General features: G+C 35.0%; 1 protein-coding gene across 1 annotated transcript; it reads right to left on the reverse strand.

Annotated features, from left to right (window-relative positions):
• Positions 1 to 4,184: 4,184 nt before the first annotated feature.
• Positions 4,185 to 22,565, reverse strand: nudc (nudC nuclear distribution protein). Its single transcript, XM_039739991.1, has 9 exons — positions 22,358 to 22,565; positions 21,545 to 21,622; positions 15,507 to 15,716; positions 13,953 to 14,018; positions 12,950 to 13,063; positions 10,557 to 10,751; positions 9,667 to 9,750; positions 7,791 to 7,909; positions 4,185 to 4,616 (listed from the first exon to the last, which is right to left on the reverse strand). The coding sequence occupies exons 1-9, from the start codon at positions 22,430 to 22,432 to the stop codon at positions 4,565 to 4,567; spliced, it is 993 nt and encodes a 330-aa protein (XP_039595925.1). The 5' UTR covers positions 22,433 to 22,565; the 3' UTR covers positions 4,185 to 4,564.
• Positions 22,566 to 24,160: the final 1,595 nt, after the last annotated feature.

A 24,160-nucleotide genomic window follows, 5' to 3' on the forward strand; every position in this document is an offset into this window, starting at 1 on the left:
GCACATGCAGAAATCCTCAGATGATTCTACACTTATGGGATGCATTGATAACAGGGATGAGACAGAGTACAGAAGTCAGTTTCAAATTGTCTGCATATTAACATCAGCAAAATCAATGAACTGGTTATTGACTTTCACCGCACCAAAGAGTATCTATGTCTGGTCACTGTTAAAGGAGTGGATGTTGAAGGGGTCCGTGTTAATGACAGGTTGGGCTGGTCTTGGAACACAAACTAAGAAAGGGCAGAGCAGGCGCTTTTTTCTTAGGGGACAAGTCAAGTTGGCAATACAGTGCGTTGCCGCACCTACTACACGACAAAATAACTCGGGATCCCGGTTTGCAACCCCCCAGGCAGACACGAGGTCCAGCCAGGTGTTGCGTGGGTAACCCCTTAGCCTGGTCCAGCCACTTGGGTCCCCAACAATGAGGATCTTACAAGCCGTATCTCCCTCGGGGAAACACACCACATGGCCGTAGTGCAGTAACTGCCGCTCCACTCACAATGCAGGTAGTGTGCCATGGCCTCCATGAGCAACCGCTCATTCGATACAAAGTCAAACCAATGATACCCAAGGATTTTCTCTGTCTCTCTCTCTCTCTCTCTCAGGGGACTGTGCTCCTTTAATGTGGGAAGTGACATCCTTCACATCTTCTATAACTCTGTGATGTCCCCCAGTGTGATCTTCTAAACTGTAGTGTGCTGGGCTGGTCACATCACTTCAAGAGGGGCCCACTGAATCAACAAGCTAATTAAATGGGCAAGCCCACTTATAGGATGCACTCTGGACCCCCAGGAGATCGAAGTGAAGGAGAGAATTAAAACTGCTTGCCATTATGAAGAAGCTGCACATCCTCTCTGTGTTACACTAACATGGAGAACTTTTAGCCAAAAAATTATTCATCAGAAATGCATCAAGAAACGCTATGGGGGCTACCAACAGCAATACGTCTGCATAATGTCTCACTGTGCCTGTAACTGTCAAGGCAGAAATTTTCTTCCTTTAAATTCATTCTATCCTGTATCAGACCGAAGTGTGTGTATGTGTGTATTTATTTATTTACCTACTTGCTTATCTACCTGTTTATGTATTTATTTAAAGTTCCTCAGCAAAAAGAGACAAACAAAAAGTTCTATCTAAAAGTCCACGTGTCTATCCTTCTCCAAAAAACCTCTGTCACTTTCTTGTAAAAGTCCCTTCTTATTTTCCATTAGTTTTAAAAATCTTAATCTTGCATTTTTGCAGTCAGTTGGAACAAAAAATAAAAATAAACGGACCACTGCAGTGCACTTGACTTTCTGATATTGCTAACTAATTGGCACCTCTGTCTAGAAGAACAGCAGCAACAAGCACTCAGGGGGGCTCACCTGCGCCCTCTTTGGTGCAGCATGGTACTGTCTGCCTCACCTTCTGCCTTTTCACTACGATTTTATGTCCAATCAGCAAGACTAAATATGTCACACATTCATTAAAGATATTAGCCAGACTGTGGATTATCAAGGCATATAATAAACATGTCTGCAAATGTTATATTGGAGACATACAGAGAAACAGAAACAGGCACGCGCCAATTGTATGCATCAACCCCATGTATGAGGAAGAGCAAAGTCTGTGGTGAGGTGAGGCTCGTTGCTAACACACCTCGCATTTCTCCGCTGTATTTGAACAGGAAATACGTCAATTCAGCGGGTTTGACTATAAACATCAAAATTATTGGAATCATACAGAAAACAAATTTATAGCACAGACCAGTGGACACATTTATTTTATGTTATCATTATTAGTTTTTTTACTTTTCATGCTGACTGCCTCTCCTAACCGCATGTCCCTGCTACAAGTGTCCCTTTCCTCCTGCAATGCTTCACATGCATTCTATGTGAAGAAGCCCTCGTTTATAAAGTGGTTAAATGCTTCCTCTTTCATTTATTTTTAAAATCTTACTGTGACATTAGTGCTGGAATGTGAGTTGTTTGGTCACATCGCTAAAATGGATATTTTGTTTATGCTTACCAAGACATTGATTGCTCAGTTCATGGCGGTGCAGTGAGTTACTGGGTTGTACTTCATTTATAAGTAGCAACTAAGCCACAACAAGGGCTAATTGTGAACTGAAATTATATATCATTAGATGAGAAAAGGATACAACTAAATTAATCACAGAAAAGAAAAAAAACTTCCTAATCACTACTCCTACCAAGGTAGACCAGTTATTTTTAAAGGATTGGTGCAAAACAGTATTTGCTTTAAACATCTTCAATATTTTTAAACATTTTACACATTTCTTTGCTCACTTAACAGGACAAAAATTTAAAAACTGTGCTTCAACATATTGCACCATATAATATCTTTACAAAAAGGCCACTTGTCTGTCTTAACAACTGGAATGCATGACACATCTTTTCTTCCAAAATGCATTTTTTCCATAACTTAGATGATAACCTGCTTGTTTATAATACTTTAAAATGTATTAAATTGTAAACTTGTTTGAAGTAAGCAGATTTTTTTTACAAGTTAAAGAACAGTAGCACAGTGTCATATACAGAATTTAGATTTACAGGCTTCATCTTCACTGTTTTATTATACAGTATCAACATTACGAATGACTCTTTTCTGTTTTGACCTTTTATACAGGTAAAGTCAGTTAAAGCAAATGTTATAAACTAGTATAATAAGTAACATCTTGTTAAAAAGAAAAGTCTAAAAAATGTACATGATTCCATTCCCACATGTTTCTCAAGCCAGCTGATAAATAGGTAAAGAGCATTTTAGTAGGGCAATAACCAGAAAACCACTGACCTTATCAACTCAGTTCTCAGCCTTGTACAGAATACATTTTGAAAAACACATTTTTATACGGAGGGGCCATTTCAGGTCATCTAGGGATTTTCCTCCCATCATTACAATGCTTCAGTTGACTAAAGGTCAGAGGACTCAAAAGGTATAATTAAATATATCTGGCTTTATTATGAAAACAAATACAACAATATTTATTACATGGAGAACTGGCTAATAAAAATAGCAAATTTAAAGTTTTGCTAGGATATAAAATAAGAAAATGGCATGTCATTTACAATAAATCTTTCTTTTAGCAGTGCATGAAAATATACCAAAAAAATTACACTTTGATCAAATAACATTCTTCCCACATCAAACAGAGGTAGAACAAGTTAAATGAAACAAATCACAAGGATCTTTAAATCATGAGCAGTATGATACTAAAGATGTTACTATCCTGTTGAAATCCTGTGTCTGAGCATTATCTGTGTAAAGTCTGCACATTCTCCAGGTTTACATTCGTTCTGAATTTTTTAACACGTTTGTGAAGACTGTTATGGAGTATGGCACTATTGGCAAACAGTGCTGTGTAGGTGCCTTCTGACAAAGCCTGAAGCAAACCAGCCTGGAAGAACGGGGCAAAATGATACTCAAACAGTGTGCAAAGCTGGTACACACTTACCCCAAAAGACTTTAATCTGTTGCTAGTTCATCTACAAATATTAAAATGTCTGGATTGAATACTTATGCAAACAGTGCATTTCCTTTTTTCCCCACACGAAGGTTTTTCTACTTTGAAATTAAAATACCACAGAAAGTAACATTTCAATGTGCTCAAGAGTCTGGCAGCAAGAGGTGACCTGAGTAGCAATAAGAATAAAGCACAAGGCACATTAACACATTTACAAGCATCTGCTCAAAATTGGCATTAAGGACAATCTGAATTTATTGTGGTAAAAAAAAAAAGGAAACCTTGAATATGAAAAGTCCATTGCAAAGCTACATGCATAAATTAGACTTTGGTTTAATAAAAGTCAGACAGCAAGATTACCTGCAGCACCATTGTTTTACTTTGGATAAGTTCCAAGTTAACAGAGGAAATGCTCTTACGGGTACAACCTTTCTCTTGGCCACATGAAACATTTTAAAATAAGCCATTGCATACAAGTAAAAAAGTAACAGGTTGATAGTTATTATGATAAGGTTTTGTATAAATTATTCATTTTACCTTTCTGTGTTATATGAGGTTTTATATTGTAAAGGCAATGTACCTACCTGTGTTTAATATTCCATTTCATACAAGAAAAAAAAAAAAACCTTAGTAAAACAAACCATGAAATATTCATTCTCAAAAATGTAATTTTAATTAACTTTTTATTGATAAAACAAAATTATAGATTTTGGGAATACAATATGCAACAAACTAAAGATGACAAAATTTATTGACTTGGTCAAATATTGGTAACAGCACTTCAGAGAGTTAAACTGGGGCAGTGTTCATTCTACTAGGCATACACAAAGTAATTGGGAATTTATTTAAGTTTCTACCCATCGCACAGCTCATACTTACAAGATGTGTACAGGCCATGGTAGTGCTCAAAATAAGACCAGCATAAAAATGAACACAAACAGGCAAACCCTTTTGATCTGTAGATAACCAATATAAAATGTCACACATTCCCTCCAGATCAAAACGAAGACAAAAAGTTTGTGTTTCATCCATATAAACCATTTTCATTTTCGTTACTTGACTGTTGTCACACCTTCAAAATGGTTGCTAGTTTCTATTTTAGCTGAACTTTGCTTTAGAGAAATCCATTTCTGGATGTTGTTCCATAAACCTGCAACACACAGAGCAAAAATAATGACTGTAGAAAAATACCACATAAGCATACTAAAACAAAGAAAATTATTAATTTCATGATCCTTTAGATCAATCCACATTAACCTCACACTAATAATACTAGAGATGGTATTCTTTTGAAATGAAGCATTTAATGTTTCACCTCTAATGGACACATTTTCTATTATTTTTCTTATTTATTACACTTCAGTAGACTAGAAAATACTTAAAGAAAGATTACACCTATATCAAAATATAAATAGCTATTAATACAAACCTATTTCATATAACCTAAGACATTCATCCATTTTCTACATGTGCTTTACTGGCCCTGGTGAAAAAGAAACAAGTGAAGGGCTGCTCCTAACCTGCAGCACACACGTATGTTAACTCTCACACTGCACAAAGAACGGTTCTCAACTGCTATGACATCGGCTCTTTGAACTATGACAGGAATTTTGACTTCTCAAAAACATCCTACAATAAAATGAGAAAAACACACAACGAAAGGGACTCTACCTTTAATATACAAGTTAATATGTTCAGCTTGACAATGTCTTTATCATTTTTTTTTGTTCAAGTTTAAATATTTCACAATTAAGCTGAACTATTAATTTACATTTCAAAGGTTCAAGTTGTACCCGTTTCAAAAGTATACCCATGATAGTGTTTATTGCTTTCTTGTAATACTGTGTCCTCCGTGTCGGTCGCAAGCTGCTCTCCTCTTGAAAAGCAATCCTTATCAAGAATGTTATCATATAACAACTACAGGGACTAAAGGATTATATTACTGCAATATCCAGCAGCTGCTAAGCTGTCTGTAATAATAAGCAGGTTTTTTTTTTCTGTCCTACTGGAGTTGCAAATATTCACTTATATTCACTAAACTTATATCACAGATGAAAATGTTGAACAGTATTTGTCACTTTTCATATCTACTACACATACGTGAAGAAAGAAAATGAATAAACACTTTTCAACATAGTTCATCTTGAGTTTTAACCTCATTCTCATGTGGTGAGAAAAATGGGAAAAAGGTTATTTCAAGTTGATGTTGGCCCACCTCACAATGTGGGTTAGTAGAAGTAAAACTGTACAAATAATGATAAGTATATTGAGCCATGGCAAAAAATAATTAACAATGTTGTAATTAAAATAAGTATTAAAATACAAAAATGATGACGCCTTGAGTAATGTACAAAAATATTCTAATTTCTTCTTTCTAAATAACACAAAAGTGTGCACCAATGTGCATATTAGCAATTATTGGCAGATCACACAGTGTTAGACCTAAATTTAGCATTACAAATCGTAATGCAGAAAACACAATAATCAAAAACTGTATCCTGCATGACAATCAATGCAAGAGCTGTAATTCAATTCTGTCTCATTAAAATAGGTGTTTGCTAGAATTCGTTTAATTACATTTACTAGGGGGCTTTGCCCTCTGCTCACTTCGCTCACCAACCCCCCGCATGCGCTACGCACCAGCCACTTTGCGTCTCTGTTGCTTGTGTATGTGGATTTCACTTTCACCAAACAACAAATCTTTTAATTCTTGCGGATACGCCTCTTCATTGGGAAGAAAGACTACTTTTCCCTGATGGCAACACGAATAAAACGATCTACAAGTCTCCAACTTAAAGTTTAATTCTGAAAAATATATTCAATCTCTTTTTGCTGTTCCGTTCCGAGTAATAATTTCTGTTTGTTTGCACTAATGCAATCTTTACTACCATTTTGAGTCTTTCGAATTTTAGTACTTTCATTATCTCTCACCTGCTCTGTATGTGTATCATGCCAACTTTTTTGAATTCTTTACGATGTTCAACTTTGTCATCTACTCTTTGTCTTTTATTTCCGGCACTGGGCACAGTTAAATCTCTTGTCTTGGCACAAAGTCTCGTCTCGCGGGACAGGCAAGTATCTATCTGAAAAAGTCTCGTCCCAGGATTTTTTTTATTATAATATCATAAAGTTCCTCACTCTTGACAGCTGAACACAAATAAAATAATGCACTTCATGGAAGCTCATCAAAACAGTACTGAATCACTACAATCAAGGCTCCACTTTTCTATAACAACTAAAAATACCCATCACACAGTTAATCTTAAAGAAGAAAAAAACTTTTAGTTTAACAAAATACTGGATTAGTTTTAAGTCAGTACAGGTCATTTAACTACTAAGAGCATAGGCTTTACATGCACTTGTAAAATGTTGAGTGAATCTGTACATCAGCACTGCTTTAGTACTGTTTATCATTTGTGGGTTACAGCAAAAATATGTGCATGCTAATAAGAAAAATCTATTGACATTATACACAGAAATTAATAGAATTTTTTAGAGGAGAGTAAAATATTAGCAAACAAAATGGAGAAGTTTATTTTGCATCCAGAAAAGTACAGAAAAAATATGGAAACAATAGATCTAATCTTATATTAAAGGCCTACCTGAAGTAGGCATTATAATTACAGTAAGAAACACGCAATAGCTGGACGCACTCAGTGCATCATCATGCAATGCTGTCTTTTATGTAACATACAGATAAAATGTATCCTATAAAGCATTAAGAATTCAGTTATATTGTCTCTTTTACAATGCAGAGATACTATGATGGCAGGCTGTAAATTTCAAGCCAATTGCAATTATGGTTTCTTGAGTAAAAAGTAATACCACATCAGCATCACTACTAAAAAGGTAACTTGGGGGCATTTCTTGGTTCTTCGCTAGCTTGTACAGTAAACTCATAATCATTTTATTGCAATAGTTTACCTTCCTGAACTGACCTTGACTGCAAAACCATGTAAACTGAAAGGTGACACTAAGTAGAGTCACATTATTTGTCTTTGCCCACATAATAAAAACAGCAATCAAGACTATTTGCAGTAGTCGAGGTAGAATAAAACAGCATAAGGAATCTTTACAACTCTTTCTGTACATACATACATACATGACATTTTCTTTAGCTAATCATTTTAAAATAACTTTTCCCTGTTTTCTCTATGTTGCCAATTTATTTTCCTACCTAATAACATTACAGTAAAAGACCAAAAATAAAATGTATAAAAATGTACTTAAGCAGTACATTTAACAATTAAAATATACCACAAAAATATCTCAATGTGTCATGGTACATTTCTCTTTCTAATTTCATTTTTCAATATACACTTACTTTTTAAGAATATCTTGTTTCTTCTGTTCATCTGAAGTGGGTAAACCCATAGATTTCTGCCTCTGATCATACATCATTTTTTCTACCATGCTTCGGGTTTCTCCATCTAAATCAGATAACTATTCCACAAGCCAAAACATCAAAATATATCAGGTCACATTAAAAGTTATACAATGTTGTTATTACAAAAAGCCTTTATGGAAAATGAATCCAAGCATATTGTTTTTTTAATACAAATTCAATCAGTGTGTTTAGCTGAAATGGCAAACTTTTAACATTTAATAAAATTGATTGTTAACAATCTGTACAAGATAAGGAAGATAATGTAATTGAAATTGAATTCACATGATATAAACACATATTTCACAATAATTTCAGATTCAGAAAATCTCACAACGCTTCAGTGTTTTTGTATGTCTGATTGGAATAAATGTCAGATATAGTAACTACAGAAAGATTAAAAAAAGCAAATACTCTGTAATAGATGATAAAATATATACTTCACTAGAACAACCCTGAAGCATTTCACTGAACTGCTTAACATGAAACTGCCACAAGTAGCTTACTATAATCAACAATTAATAAAACTTATGTCCTCCAATGGTTAAAATTCAAATATGTTTAATAAAGGTTACATTTAACAACTTCTTTCACATTTTCTAAAAATGCCCACGCAAACTCCCTAATACAATTGACTAAAGGATGAATACCATTTTTTTATTTAAAACAACTCTAGCATGTTTACGTTTTACATTTTTTTTTACTTTAAGTGTCATTGCATATTGCTGCACGTATTCTGTAATGAAATGTGACACAGTGAAAAGAATGCACGACAGTAAAGAAAATTATAATGCCAATTTTAAAAGAGAAATAAAACTGAGAGTACAGACATAATATAGCTGTCTAAGCCATTCAGTATGCATAAAACAATACAACACAGTGGTTAGTCTTGCTGTCTCAATTCCAGTCACTATCTCTATGAAGTCCGTACTTTCTAGTCACTGCAAATGTTGATTGTCCTTCCAAATTCAAAAGAAAGAAGTTTTAGATTCAACTGATGATTTTACATTGTCCTAGTATAAGTGAGTGAGTGTAGGTGTGCCTGTTGGCTCTAAAATGGACTGGCGCCCAGTACACAGTTTGTTCCTGCCCTGTGCCCGATGCTGCCATTATTACTTACGGCTTCCTGAAATTACATGAACTGGGTTAATAACATTGACCTATGGATGGTGAACACAGATTCATGTTCCCTCAAAATGCTCATCAGGATATGCTATTAGAACCTCAAAAAGTAAACAGCAACAAAAATATGTCAGCTTTCTATAAATTAGACTTAAAGAGAGAGAGAGTAGAAAGAGAACTGAAGTAGACATGTTTCAAGTAAACCCAATATGCTCAAGCTCACAAAGCCAATTTAAATCAAAGAAAAGTGTTAGAGTTACAAAGAAAGTAAGCATAAGTATTTTATTAGCAGCCTATTAAAATATCAGTAGTATTATGATTTTTATATATATTTGATAGCAGAGTATTATATTCTACCAATAATTTATGATGTACAAAGGCAATGCTAAACCTCATTTTAACAATTGATACCTGGCTTTCACTTTGCATCATAAATTCAGCAAAAGCAAGTTTTCCTTTAATAAATTATATGCAGTTAATGGTGATAAACAAATGGCTACTTGACTTATTGAACCCAGACATAAGAAAATGAAAAGACACAAACACCTTCTTGGTCCCTCCCTTTTTAAAAATGTATTTAAAAAGGATATCCTTTCTGAATAGGTTACATAAATACTCAAATAACAGCCAATTCAGGATAGTGAGATGTAAAAAAAATACTTGTATAAAATGTTTCAAACAAATTACTTTGTACCTTAGAATTTTCTGGACAAATCTTCTTGGTGTTGAGCTCTGGGTCAGTGGCTACCAGCTTACTCCACCATTCCATTTTATTTATCTGTAAAAGTTATATTATTGAACATTTAACTATATAATCTTCGCTATTTCTCAAATGTAATTATTATCAAAAACTACACATATGAAAAAATTATAGAAACATGTTAGTCCAAACTAAAATGCTAGCTAATAAAATGGTACAAACCCGGCTCTAATGCATACCAAGTATGTATCACCTTCTTGCCCTACATGATGCACTTCACCAGTATTCTACCTATGCTTATGTACAGAAGAACGTCAAGTTTAGTTGCATATTTCTCTCATTTAAAAATTGCATAACAACTAGCCACAGCCTTGTCAAGACTCTATGCTTATTAAACTATATTCCTTGTAAAATACCTTCAAACAAGACTAAAATACTAAGATAGGTGTATTTTAGTTATGTCACCCTGTCAAGTTTCATAAAGCACCCTGCATATCAATGTCAATCAAATTTTGGTGCTTTGGGAATTAACTGTTAATATGGATAAAGTAATCAAGCTCAGAAGCCCAGTCTTACTCCTTAAAATATGGAAGTTAATAATATTTGGACTGAAAAAGAAAAAAGAAAGAAATCCAACAATGTTAAGAGAGACAGACACAACAAAATTTCCATTCCTAACTACAAGGAATGAAGGAAGCTTATAAACTATATTTACTAATTTTCTGTAGACACGGGTGATGAGTTTTTTTTCCCTCCACTTTCCACACATTATTACACTATCATAGAGCTTTTCAATAAAAGTAACCACACTTAATGATATGTTGAATTTTTCAGTGATAATTAAGCTGCAGACATGACAACTTCATAACTATGTAAAAACCTACCTTTTCTAAATGTATTGTAATAGCCTTGCCATCTTCAATAAGCCATGAGCTTTCTTCTACTTTCACATCGTTGTACATGTCACAGTCAATTACTGGAGGGTGTCCCTTTAAACCCACTTTTAAGTGTCGCCTCTGGAAGTCAACCACCACGTCTTTACCTTTCAGTCTGAACCGCACATCAAATGGAATAACGATCTGTGGCATATACAAATTGAAACCACAACAAATAAAAACAAATATTAAACCTTGAATTTTCCATCATACTTCACATTAGGAGTTTTCACTTCCTTTTTTCTACAAGCAGTTACTTTAGATTTTCCTTTCCTCTAAAGACATCACAATAATCTATATGATCTTACAGATGCATTTCTATAACATCTTTTCTATGTTGTGAATCTCAAAAATGATTACAAATACGTTAGTTACATTTTGTAATTCAAAGATAAAGAAAAATATTAATAGCTAACTGATGAGATTAAAATATGGATAAAAATCAGGAAAAATTTTATAAAAAAAATATATATGAATTTCCAGCTTGGAACTTCTGTCAGAATGATCTTTTAAAAATATACATTAAGCAGAACTGTTGATGTCACAGCAAGCTCTGGAGACAAAAAATTCTGATAGAACTGCTCATAAACTGGTCACGCAGGGAAAGTATATCCCACATAACACTATGAATGCCATGCATGAATTGTTTCACTAATACCAAAGTACTGGTCCTGCAGAATAGTCCTACTTGTGCAAAAATGGTCTACATAAAAAGCAGTTAGAAAGACACCTTTCCAAGTACCCCAACATTGAACTTAACAATGCTGTGCATTGATGGAACAAAAATGTAACCTTTTTGCTATAACCAAACAATACATGGGCCGGGGGAGGGGGACATGGGATTTGGACAAGATGAAACATTTTAATAAAAGTCTGGACATCTAACCAACCATTAATCATGAGTTTGGATCTATCATGTATTAGGAGCAGCCAGTTATGCAGAAAATGGACTGATAGAAGAATGGATTCAACTAAATACTAACAGAACCTAGGGCACAGAAAAGAGTTCAGGGCCAGTAAGAAAATGAACCTGAATAGAGACACCATACTTCAACTTCAAACATGAAGTATGGACTACAGAATTTAAGGACTGATTGGCACGGTTCTCAGACTTTTTATTTTTTTAAAGTTTACAAAAAGGTTTATAAAAAAATAAACGAACAAGAGAGAACACACATTTTAAAAGAAAATACAGACTTTTGTTAGCACATTTTTTACATACAGTAGATGTTCATTCCGCAAGCTACATGAATGAAAGACAATAAACTGTAAACAAAGATAGGTCTCTATGTGAAGGTTAAAAATTTGGGCTGTGCTCTTTTTTCTTTTTTTTATCTTACACTGTATAGCTTAAGAGTCCTATGATTTTTTTGATTAAATCAGACATATGCTGTTTAATGAGTCAATCCACCTAGGAATATACACTGACAACAAACAGTATTAAGGTAGTACACAGAATTGCAACAAGTGCAGATTTATGATGAATGATACCTTTTCAGTAGGCTTTCCGCATGAACACATGGAAGACTTTAAAAGGAAAAAAAAATAAAATGAAAACTTTTTAAAAGAACACTAACAGCATCTTGCTAATGTTGCTGGGGTTGCTTAAGTGATCCATCACACTCAAGCAATTCATGCTTACGTACAAGTCCAAATTGTTTCCAGGACTAACAGCAAGAAAAATGTACAACTCCAAAAACCATTATCCTTGAGATTAAAGGAATACACCACCTGAAAATGATGTTTTTTTGTTACTTATCCAATGTTGTTTGTGGTAAAGGCCAAGAAATGTTTTATCTCATGTTTTTTTATGGAGAATGGAGATAACAATGTTCTTGACACAATTAGCTTCTATTGAGACCAACGCTGAACAAACAGCAAACATAATCAAAATGGCCACTCGTACACTAACAACATCTCAAACAGATATATTTTGGCCAAAGTAATGCTAAATAAACCATTTTTGGAAAATTCTTTTGTAAACAGCTAGGGAGCACATTCAAATAGAATCAAGCTTTTTGAACTGAAGACCTGCCTCTTGATTATTATTATTTACAACAAGTGGTAAGTGACAGATGAGGAAAAATGTCATTTTTGGACAGAGTATTCCTTTAGTGGGAACAGAAGGTGGCCTGTTTATCACAAAGTCCATTCATATTACCTTAGTGCTATTCTATAAAAAAAGGGCCCTTACTCTAGACCACAAATCTTCCATCAGGTCTCTTTATGTAGCACCATTTTGATTTTGATCTTGCTTCTTTAAACAAATTAACATAACTTATCAATAAAAGAGAAATACCAAAAATAAATAATACATATACAAATTACAGAAACAAACTCACGTCAACTTCAGAAAGGGTTTGTGTCCATCTGTAATTTGGTAAATCAGCACCATTTCCTGAGTTTGGTTTCATTTTTCCTTTATCTTTTTCATCTTCCTCACCTTCTGAATCAGACTTAAAAATTAAATGAACATTGAAAAAGAATATTAAAAACATGATATTGAACCTTACACCAAATAGCACAAAAAATTGTTCCAATTAGTTATTTATGCTAAATAACCCCCAGAACACTTTAACCATATGTTGTAATGCAAAAACAAAAATACAAAGAATGAAAAACAGAAAAAAAACAAATTCTATGAAGCTGCCTACAGGCAAATGTCAAAAAGCTGGCAGAAATGTGTGTCCTGGGCAGCGGAAACATATTAAAACTCAAGGCCAGAGTATAGAAACACAACAAGTAACTTGAAATACAGCAGTTTAATTCTTATTTATTATGAGGATAAGTATGCAAGCATATTGCTCTCATGTGTGATGTAATAAATATACAACTAGAGCCACCATGGTTCCTGTTTCTAGTGTAAAAACAGGTACATTCTTCTAGAATGTTATCCAGTCTCTCATTCAAAGAAGGGGGTATTCTACAAATAAAATGACTGGCCATTTTACAGCAGAATCCTGTTATTGGCTTTATCTTAAGTATACTTGATTTTATACAGATGCAACCAGTGTAATCAAATGGTTTTCACAAACAAATAAGTGGTTGCAGTTTATGAAATATGGAAGAAAAATAGCAAAGTAGTATTAATGCTGAAAATGGCAAACTTGAGCAGTTTAAGCCTGAAGTAGAATGTAATGTTAAACCTACTTTTGTCCATTTTTACAGAGTTTAAAACTGGGTACAGCACAGATAGGATATTGTAAACAGTACAATGTGATGCATAACTGAAAAGCACACTTATAAAACAATGGCACAACAAAACTAGTCTATTAAACACAGAAAAGTTAGAACTACATATGGGGTGAGACTAGTCACAGTCTTTAAAAAAACAAAACAACTTACCCCTTTATTATCAACTTCACTGGTTCTATCTTCTGTGCTAGCAGTACTATTTTCTGTTTTCTTCTTCTGCAGATATCAAAGAAAATAAAAGGGGCATGTTATTCCAACAGAAAAGTAATGAGGACATTTACTAGATAGATAAGATACTTTATTAATCCCAAGGGTGAAATTCACATACTCCAGCAGCAGCATACTGATAAAGAACAATATTAAATTAAAGAGTGATAAAAATGCAGGTATAACAAGTAGTTAAATTTTACATACTTTCACTAATCTCGAGCAATTTATTTCACTAAACTTTACTTCCTTCATTCTGGAAGGTTCAATGTAAACCATTTAAACTTTGCAAAATTAAAAAAGTCTGCATTCTAATCAGTGCATGAAATAAAATTAGAAGATGTTGACTAAAAATGTTATTTTCAACTAAAATATTAACATTGTATGTAGATTACAGAACAGTCTGCAATAAATCTAAAAAGATGTACAGCCCAGCTCCTAAAAAAAGTAAATAGTACCTTTTTTGTTTCCCTAACCAATTCCTTTAAAGAGGCAGTGACATGGAAATTGACCAAATTAAGCGAAGATTATTTGTATCTACAGTGATGCAAACATATGAATACACATGAATAATGGGCAGCACAGCAGCGGAGGATAGTGAAAGTGAGATGAAGGCAAGGCTGCACCAGAGATTTGACACTAGGTTTGTTACTATTGATGTTAATGTGTTAAATGAAATTAACAGCAGAAGGTGAGTAGTGTGGGTTTAGAAAAGAAAAGCCTAAACATGAACACGGATGGATGGAAGGTTTAAGAGTCATGCAAGAATCATTCTCATGTATTTCTACTTTGTGTATGCAGTAAAAGTATTGGAAAGTGTTCTTTCCAGTGAGATAAGAGAGAGCTTTTTTGAAGGTTACTCTGTTGGCTGCATCGGCAGATGGTTTGTTAAAATAAAGGGTGTGTCATATGCCGATAAATCCATTGGGAATGCTGCTTCTTTAAAGGAAGATGTAGTGACGCTTGGTGATGCAATGGTAATGTGAGCAAAAGTTTAATGGGCCAGCCCCAATGTTCCCTTAATAGGAAGCATTTCTGGAAATGATGATAAATGTTTATGGAAGTTCTGAAAATAGTTTTATCATGTACTGGACTGGTAAATAGTTACTATGGTTAATAGAGGTGCAGGAAAAAAGGCAAAGTTAAAAGAATTTAGATGGGAATGATCAGGTGGGTTTGTGGGATTTTTTTACTGAAAGCGAAAACAACAAATGCAAAATTAAGATACAGAATTAATCTGGAATCAATAAGTTTTATGGTGAAAAGCAACAAATTAAGGCATGAAGGTAGAGAAGGATTGGGTCAATGTGTGGGATACAATAAAGAGAGAAGACCACCTCAAAAGATAAAGTGAAAAAGAAAGAAGCGGAAGATGTCATAAATAATAGGTCTTACTCCTAAAAACACATCAGGCAAATTAAATTAGGGAAGTTGAAAGAATTCATGTATAAATTGGGCGATTCCAAAAACTGCCATTAAAAGGGTTGTTACTTCTACCTTTTCAATCTCTGATTGTAATCTCTCTGCTTCTTCATCTGTCAGCTCTTTTATTCTTGGTTCTTCTTTATCATGCTTACTGCTCTTTTCAGCAGCAAGTATGGCTGCTCTTTCAGCCTTTTCACGTGCCTCTCTTTCCAGTTTAGCTGCTTTATCTTTTTGTGCTTTTTGAGCCAAACTGTTGTGGTGAGAAAAGACTTCTTTGACTAACTGAAAAATAATACATTAATGTTAAATTAACATTTATAGCAAATACTGCTTAAGCTATAAAACTGAAATACAAACATTTGTAGTTGCATTGTTTGGCAGCTTATTACTTGCAATGATCTTCTGCAATCCAAAGAAACAAATAAAAAATATATGTTGCTACAAGCAAGAGACTTTAAGGAAATGTATGGAAAAAGCTCTACATATAGAACAAACCTTTGCATCAATAAAAATAACTTGTGCAAAATAGTCATGTTGATAAGTATTTTGAATAGTACACAAGCTTGGTGAACTACTACAAATAAATAATAATAAAAAACAAGGTCGACAAACTAGACTTTGTACTTACTTGAGGCAAACAAGAAACTGGGCCAAATCAGTGAACACAAAAATTTAAGCTGTTTATCAAATCTAGACAAGTACAGATCATCCAGAAATTATCAGAACAAGTACACACTAAATATAGCTTTCCACAGACTAAATATAATCCTATGTCAGGAGAAATAAATAAAGAAAAGAGTTACAACAATTTTATTTTAGAATACCATTTAGAAGAATGACAAACCAAGTATTTTTCTTTTACAATTATACTGAACTGTTAAGGCCTAAACTAGACAAAATATAGTTATCTACAGCCAGTTAGTGATAGGCAAAGTTTACACTGCTACCTTAATATGCATGCATATTTGCAGAACAATACAGTATTTTAAATGTTTTGCACAGATAAAATATATATATATACATTCACACACACATACATACATACATACATACATACATACATACATACATACACAGGAGTGTATGTTAGTCTACTCTAAAGAGAAAAATTAATCAGTTACACAAAATGTATAGTTTGATTTATGGCATATAACTGCTATTTATAGCATATGAACTCAGTTATTGAGGACATACAAAATGTTTCTGTTTTAAGACAGACAATTTCAACAATTCACTTAAGCTTTTTAAATGTGAGTTTTTGCAAAAAAAAGTGTGCAACTCGTTCTGTTTGAAATATATCACTAAAACCTACATTTTCCTGACAAGTGTCCCAGAAAAATAAGCGTACCAAATTTCAATAAAATCGCTCCACTGGCAGCCGAGTTACTTTACAGACAGATGGACAAACATGACAGTGACAAAAGGGGCTTTTGTATTTCAAGCAAACATTAAGATTAAATAACTCCATTTTAAATGCTAATTGGTGGTTCGAGAAACCTTTGTAATAGCATTGGCAAAACTGAAACCTGTTATTTTGTTTGCTTGGGTTGCAAGGTATTAGCATTCTTAAACTTCAGTTCTGGGTTCAAAACTGGCCAAAATGAAAGTTTTACCAAGTAAATGTCAATCTACAGGGTGGTCCAGATCTAATTATGCAGATCCAGATTGTCTGGATAACTTTGATTTATGTGGGGACGATTCCAGTTCAGCACAAAGATGATTCTTCATGTCGTCAGTTCGCACACTTCTCGATGGACTGGGATTTTTTTGTGTGATTTTTTATGTAATAAACTTAAGTTATAGCGCAATGAAAATTGCATAATTAGATCTGGACCACCCTATATTGTTTTTTTTTTGGCAGAATGAAGGTTATTCCATGTGACAGACTGCAAAGCTGTCTGTCTACTACTGTCTTAAGAGACAAGGGAAAATTGGATCTGACCAGGATAGAAAAAGAAGGGGAAGGGACAAACGCACAACTGCATAAGAAGATAAGTACATCAGAGTCTGTTGTTTGAGAAACAAACACCTTACAGGTCCTCAGTTGGCTTTTTCCTTAAATAAATGCCAACTACCAGTGTTGTCTGCAAACAGAGAAAGGATGACTCCAAGATGATGTCTATAATATACCTTTCCAGTAATCTTCTATCCAATGTCTGTGTTCTTTTCCCCATTTTAATTTGCCATTTACCAGTTTTAGATATGGCTTTTTCTTTGAAACTCTGCATCTTAGGCTATCATCCCAGTAGCTATTACTATCAAAAGCCTTGAAAATTTCTTGGTGTTTCCAGACTTCTGACTACTACTGTATATTGCAATGCAATCCTACCTAAAATTCTTAGGATTATCTAAAATTACTACAACAGTTTGTACCTTTAAATATACATACATTACATGGCTCACATATTTTGGAATGATATACCTGCTAATATAATAGGAGTCTGCATTTAATTGAACATTGGACGACAATTATTTTAACATGACATATGATATTCCTGTTGCAGCTGCTGAAAAGTCTGTTCGTGTTGTGGTTTTAAGCAACGGTATAAATCACTTTCTTCACTCTCTTTTTCTCTGTGTATTGTGGTTGTGCTTCATGCATCACCCACATAAATATCAGACTAGGCATAGGAACCCTCACCCTGATATCACCCTCATAAATAACAGACTAAGCACAGGAAGTTTAACAAAATCATCAATATAGCTTTTCATTTCACTACTAAACGGGAGCTTTGACTTGTTGGAAAGAAGTACATAAATATGTGGTTGTCTATATACAGTCATGTGAAAACATTAGGACACCCTTTGAAAGCATGTGGTTTTTTGTAACATTTTTAATAAATGGTTATTTCATCTCCGTTCCAACAATACAGAGAGATTAAAGTAATCCAACTAAACAAAGAAAACTGAAGAAAAGTCTTTTCAAGATCTTCTGTAAATGTCATTCTACAAAAATGCCTATTCTAACTGAGGAAAAAGATAGGACACCCTCACATGTATTCCCTCTTAAATTGGCTCAGATCTCACACAGGTATATCACACCAGGTGCACATAATTAGTAGATCGTTACTCTGCATGTTGAATGAGGCTTGCCCTATTTAAACCTCAGACATTTAGTTTGGTGTGCTCCTGACTGTTGAAGTGAGAGTGAGCACCATGGTGAGAACAAAAGAGCTGTCAGAGGACTTCAGAAAAAAGATTGTAGCAGCCTATGAGTCTGGGAAGGGATTTAAAAAGATCTCAAAAGATTTTGAAATCAGCCATTCCACTGTCCGGAAGATAGTCTACAAGTGGAGGGCTTTCAAAACAACTGCCAACATGCCCAGGACTGGTCGCCCCAGCAAGTTCACCCCAAGAGCAGACCGCAAGATGCTAAAAGAGGTCTCCAAAAACCCTAAAGTGTCATCTCGAGAACTACAGCAGGCTCTGGCTACTGTTGATGTAGAAGTACATGCCTCTACAATCAGAAAGAGACTGTACAAGTTTAACTTGCATGGGAGGTGTGCAAGGAGGAAACCTTTGCTTTCCAAGAGAAACATCGAGGCCAGACTGACATTTGCCAGAGATAAAGTTGACAAAGACCAGGACTTCTGGAATAATGTTCTTTGGACAGATGAGTCCAAAATTGAATTATTTGGACACAACAGCAGAGGACATGTTTGGCGTAAACCAAACACAGCATTCCAAGAAAAGAACCTCATACCAACTGTGAAGCATGGAGGTGGAAGTGTCATGGTTTGGGGCTGCTTTGCTGCAGCAGGACCTGGTCAGCTCACCATCATAGAATCCACGATGAATTCTACTGTGTATCAGAAGGTGCTTGAAGAACATGTGAGACCATCAGTTAGAAAATTAAAGCTGAAGCGGAACTGGACCATGCAACATGACAATGACCCAAAACATACTAGTAAATCAACCAAAGATTGGCTGAAAAGAAGAAATGGAGAGTCCTGGAATGGCCAAGTCAAAGTCCAGATTTGAATCCCATTGAGATGCTGTGGGGTGACTTGAAAAGGGCTGTACGTGCAAGAAACCCCTCAAACATCTCACAGCTGAAAAAGTTCTGCATTGAGGAGTGGGGTAAAATTTCCTCAGACCGATGTCAAAGACTGGTAGATGGCTACAAGAACCGTCTCACTGCAGTTATTTCAGCCAAAGGAGGTAACACTCGCTATTAGGGGCAAGGGTGTCCTATCTTTTCCTCAGTTAGAATAGGCATTTTTGTAGAATGACATTTACAGAAGATCTTGAAAAGACTTTTCCTCAGTTTTCTTTGTTTAGTTGGATTACTTTAATCTCTCTGTATTGTTGAAACGGAGATGAAATAACCATTTATTAAAAATGTTACAAAAAACCACATGCTTTCAAAGGGTGTCCTAATGTTTTCACATGACTGTATACACTCACCTAAAGGCTTATTAGGAACACCTGTTCAATTTCTCATTAATGCAATTATCTAATCAACCAATCACATGGCAGTTGCTTCAATGCATTTAGGGGTGTGGTCCTGGTCAAGACTGACTCCTGAACTCCAAACTGAATGTCAGAATGGGAAAGAAAGGTGATTTAAGCAATTTTGAGCGTGGCATGGTTGTTGGTGCCAGACGGGCCGGTCTGAGTATTTCACAGTCTGCTCAGTTACCGGGATTTTCACGCTCAACCATTTCTAGGGTTTACAAAGAATGGTGTGAAAAGGGAAAAACATCCAGTATGCGGCAGTCCTGTGGGAGAAAATGCCTTGTTGATGCTAGAGGTCAGAGGAGAATGGGCCGACTGATTCAAGCTGATAGAAGAGCAGCTTTGACTGAAATAACCACTCGTTACAACCGAGGTATGCAGCAAAGCATTTGTGAAGCCACAACACGCACAACCTTGAGGCGGATGGGCTACAACAGCAGAAGACCCCACCGGGTACCACTCATCTCCACTACAAATAGGAAAAAGAGGCTACAATTTGCACGAGCTCACAAAAATTGGACAGTTGAAGACTGGAAAAATGTCGCCTGGTGTGATGAGTCTCGATTTCTGTTGAGACATTCAAATGGAAGAGTCAGAATTTGGCATAAACAGAATGAGAACATGGATCCATCATGCCTTGTTACCACTGTGCAGGCTGGTAGTGGTGGTGTAATGGTGTGGGGGATGTTTTCTTGGCACAATTTAGGCCCCTTAGTGCCAATTGGGCATCGTTTAAATGCCACAGGCTACCTGAGCATTGTTTCTGACCATGTCCATCCCTTCATGACCACCATGTACCCATCCTCTGATGGCTACTTCCAGCAGGATAATGCACCATGTCACAAAGCTTGAATCATTTCAAATTGGTTTCTTGAACATGACAATGAGTTCACTGTACTAAAATGTCCCCACAGTCACCAGATCTCAACCCAATAGAGCATCTTTGGGATGTGGTGGAACGGGAGCTTCGTGCCCTGGATGTGCATCCCACAAATCTCCATCAACTGCAAGATGCTATCCTATCAATATGGGCCAACATTTCTAAAGAATGCTTTCAGCACCTTGTTGAATCAATGCCACGTAGAATTAAGGCAGTTCTGAAGGCGAAAGGGGGTCAAACACCGTATTAGTATGGTGTTCCTAATAATCCTTTAGGTGAGTGTATGTATATATGTATATGTGTGTGTGTGTGTGTGTGTGTGTGTATATGTGTATATATATATATATATATATATATATATATATATATATATAAACAGTACTGCGTAAGTTTCACTAAATGTTACTTTGTGCAATACAGTTAAAATATTTGTTAATAGGTACAGAGTTCTGTGCATTGTAAATAACCTATATACAAGCAAACTATTTTTTGCATGAAATAAAAAGTACTGTCTTTTGGTAGAATATGATAAATTGCTTAAAATAAGCTATCCGTGCCTACAATAATAACGGTTCACAAATATGCCGCTAAAAGAAGCACATTTTACTAATGACTAATGCTAAAGGGTAGAGTTATTTCAACACAACATGACATGACTACATAACATCAGAAAATGCTAAATCTCATATGTTTCCCCTGGGGGAGGAAAGAAAAAAAGAAGGCAAATCCATTTCCTTTACAAATGATTTATTGTACACATCTTGCCACTTACCTTCTCAGCTGCACCAGAATCCCCACCAGTAAAAAAATCTGTCTTGCGTCTCAGAAAACTGAAGAATGTATTAACCAGCTGAAAAAAAAGCAGAACAATGTTTCAACTTTTTGCAACATAGTTAAATGCACACAAGGTTGTGAACACTTAGCATTTTAATCAAAACCAACAAGTAGAACAATGCCCTTAATGGCAAACTCTGAATGCTCTGGACCAATATTTAAAGAACAGAGCAATTACAATACCTGTAAAATAACCGTTATTCACAGAAAATGAACACCCGAGTATGTAATATTGATGAAAACGTTTTTCTTTCATTCAGATTAATTTTTTTCTACTAGCTTGCTTTTACTTAGAAGCCTTGAAAATAGTTTTTAAAAATGCTCTATGTATACTGAATAGTGCAGAATGCAATCAAATCGATCGTAGGTAAAATGACATCATCAGAAGTGGCTTTATTCAATTTCTCACAGTGAGAAGGGTCCCTTTTATTTTGATAGATAATATATCAAATTTAGAAGTTTTTTTTTTTGTAATCTTTGCAAATTGATTCATGCTTTCACAAGATGAAAAACACCATCCAATTCCTGTTGAAAAATTATTAAAAAAAAGTGCATTCAAATTTAGAATTTTATATTGTAAAAGTTAAATAAGCAATACGTGAAAGCATTGACAAAAACACCTTTTTCAAATAACAATTATATTCAAACACTATCAAATTATAAAACTTTATTGTATCTTTACAAAACAGTAGCTCCAACGGTTTCTAATTCTCATGATATAATGGCTGCCCACCCCCCACGTTTATATTACCTCTTGCACACCACCTTCATGCTGCTGTGCCATGGCCAACAGCATGCCATCAAATCTCTCCTCGTCTTCACTCATTATGTGATTTAAAATATACAAATCTTTTCACAGCAAAGATATTTCACAATTTTCTTTACTCGCTAAGGAGTTGCAATCACAACAGCACAATCACGTTCACACGACACAGAACCACTCACTTCCTGGAAACAGGCACCGCCTACTGACCTGCTGTCTTCGAGGATTCAAACAGCCATTGGTTTATGCGGAGAGTGACAAGAATTTGGACGAATTAAATTCAAGCCCATGTAACGTCTGCCCGCCTGGACGCGCCAGTCGATAGGAAGTGTAGTTTTTACAATTTCCGCAGGATGCTGTCTGGTCGTAGAATGTTCTGGAAACCCGTTTTTGAGTAAGATATTTTGATATGTTGGTTCAGAGTTAGAAAATTTACCTATACAATTCCTATTAATTAAATTACTAAAATACACACACTTATAAAATTATTATGATCACCAGTACACCTGCTTATCTATGCAACTATCTAATCAGCCAAACACGTGGCAGGTCAGGAGCTTCAGTTCATGTTCACGTCAGTTACCAGAATGGGTAAAAAAAAATGATCTCTGTGATTTTGACCATGGCATGATTGTTTGTGTCAGACACACTGCTTTGTGTATTTCTGTAACTGTTGATCTCCTGGGATTTTCACTCACTGCAGTCTGTAGAGTTTACTCAGAATGGTGTGAAAAACATACAGTGAGTGGAAGTTCAGCAGATCAGAAAGTTAGAAAAGAATGTCCAGAAAGTGCTGACAGAAAGGCTACAGTAACTCAGATAACTGTTCTCTACAACTGTTTTGAGCATGGATGGGCTGTAACAGCAGAAGACCACGTTGGGTTCCCCTCCTGTCAGCCAAGAATGGACGTACTGCTGTTTGAATTAAATTAAAAATATTAAAAATAAGAAAGATGAATGAGAAATTTCTGTCTCTTAACTTGGTACTTTTTGAACAACGAGTGTAATGCAGGGAACTTGCAAAAACTCACATATGACTAGTCGAATAATGTTATCAGAAGATAGGCAAGCTTTTATAAATATTATTACACCACTAATATGTGGTGATCGATTTATTGGAATTTGCATAGTTAAATTCTGGAGGGCAGCGGTGGAAATTAAGTGAAAATATTTTAACAAAGAAAGGCACATTCTTTTGAATCAAATATCTGCAGTGGAAGCAATGGCAACTTTCGAAAAGTATCTACAATAGATAATATACTGGCACAACGTAGTCACTGCTAACCAAGAGAACTTCATGAACTGAGTTCTACTCAAGTGGCTTGCAAGCTCATTTCTCTGGGCTAATGTGGCTGCACACTTTCATTCCAACCAGCCTCAGCTTTTAATTCGATGTATACCTTAAGGAAGCTTTCATTTCCTAGCTGATGTATTTTGGTGTTGTTCCAGAAATTACAAAATATGATATGATATGATACATTTTAATTGTAATGTAGCAAGCATTATACAGTATATGTCACATGGGGTTATTTTTCTCCTGTTCAATTATACATTTCAAGTTTTTTATGATGTTCTGGTTATTTAAGTCATTATTTACTAATGAATGTGCTAGTGGGTATGACAAGAAAATAGTATTTACTTTTTAGCATTTAGTGTAATTTGCCCTAGTGTCATTAATTATTATTAGGATACAATTAAGGGGACAAAATCATAGAAAAAGGGACAAAAGGAAATTAAGCATTTAAACCTATATAAATCTCTTAATACTGCACTTTTCTATTTGCAGAATAA

The sequence above is a fragment of the Polypterus senegalus genome, chromosome 17, assembly GCF_016835505.1.
Source record: "Polypterus senegalus isolate Bchr_013 chromosome 17, ASM1683550v1, whole genome shotgun sequence".
NCBI lineage: Eukaryota > Metazoa > Chordata > Cladistia > Polypteriformes > Polypteridae > Polypterus > Polypterus senegalus.

Excerpts from the sequence above, each read along its gene's own strand:
- nudc (XM_039739991.1), bottom strand. The coding sequence starts at position 22,432 with ATGAGTGAAGACGAGGAGAGATTTGATGGCATGCTGTTGGCCATGGCA. Across the intron at positions 15,717-21,544 it reads ATTCTGGTGCAGCTGAGAAG|TTAGTCAAAGAAGTCTTTTC; the intron begins GTAAGTGGCAAG and ends ATTATTTTTCAG. Across the intron at positions 13,064-13,952 it reads GTGAAGTTGATAATAAAGGG|TCTGATTCAGAAGGTGAGGA; the intron begins GTAAGTTGTTTT and ends TTAATTTTTAAG.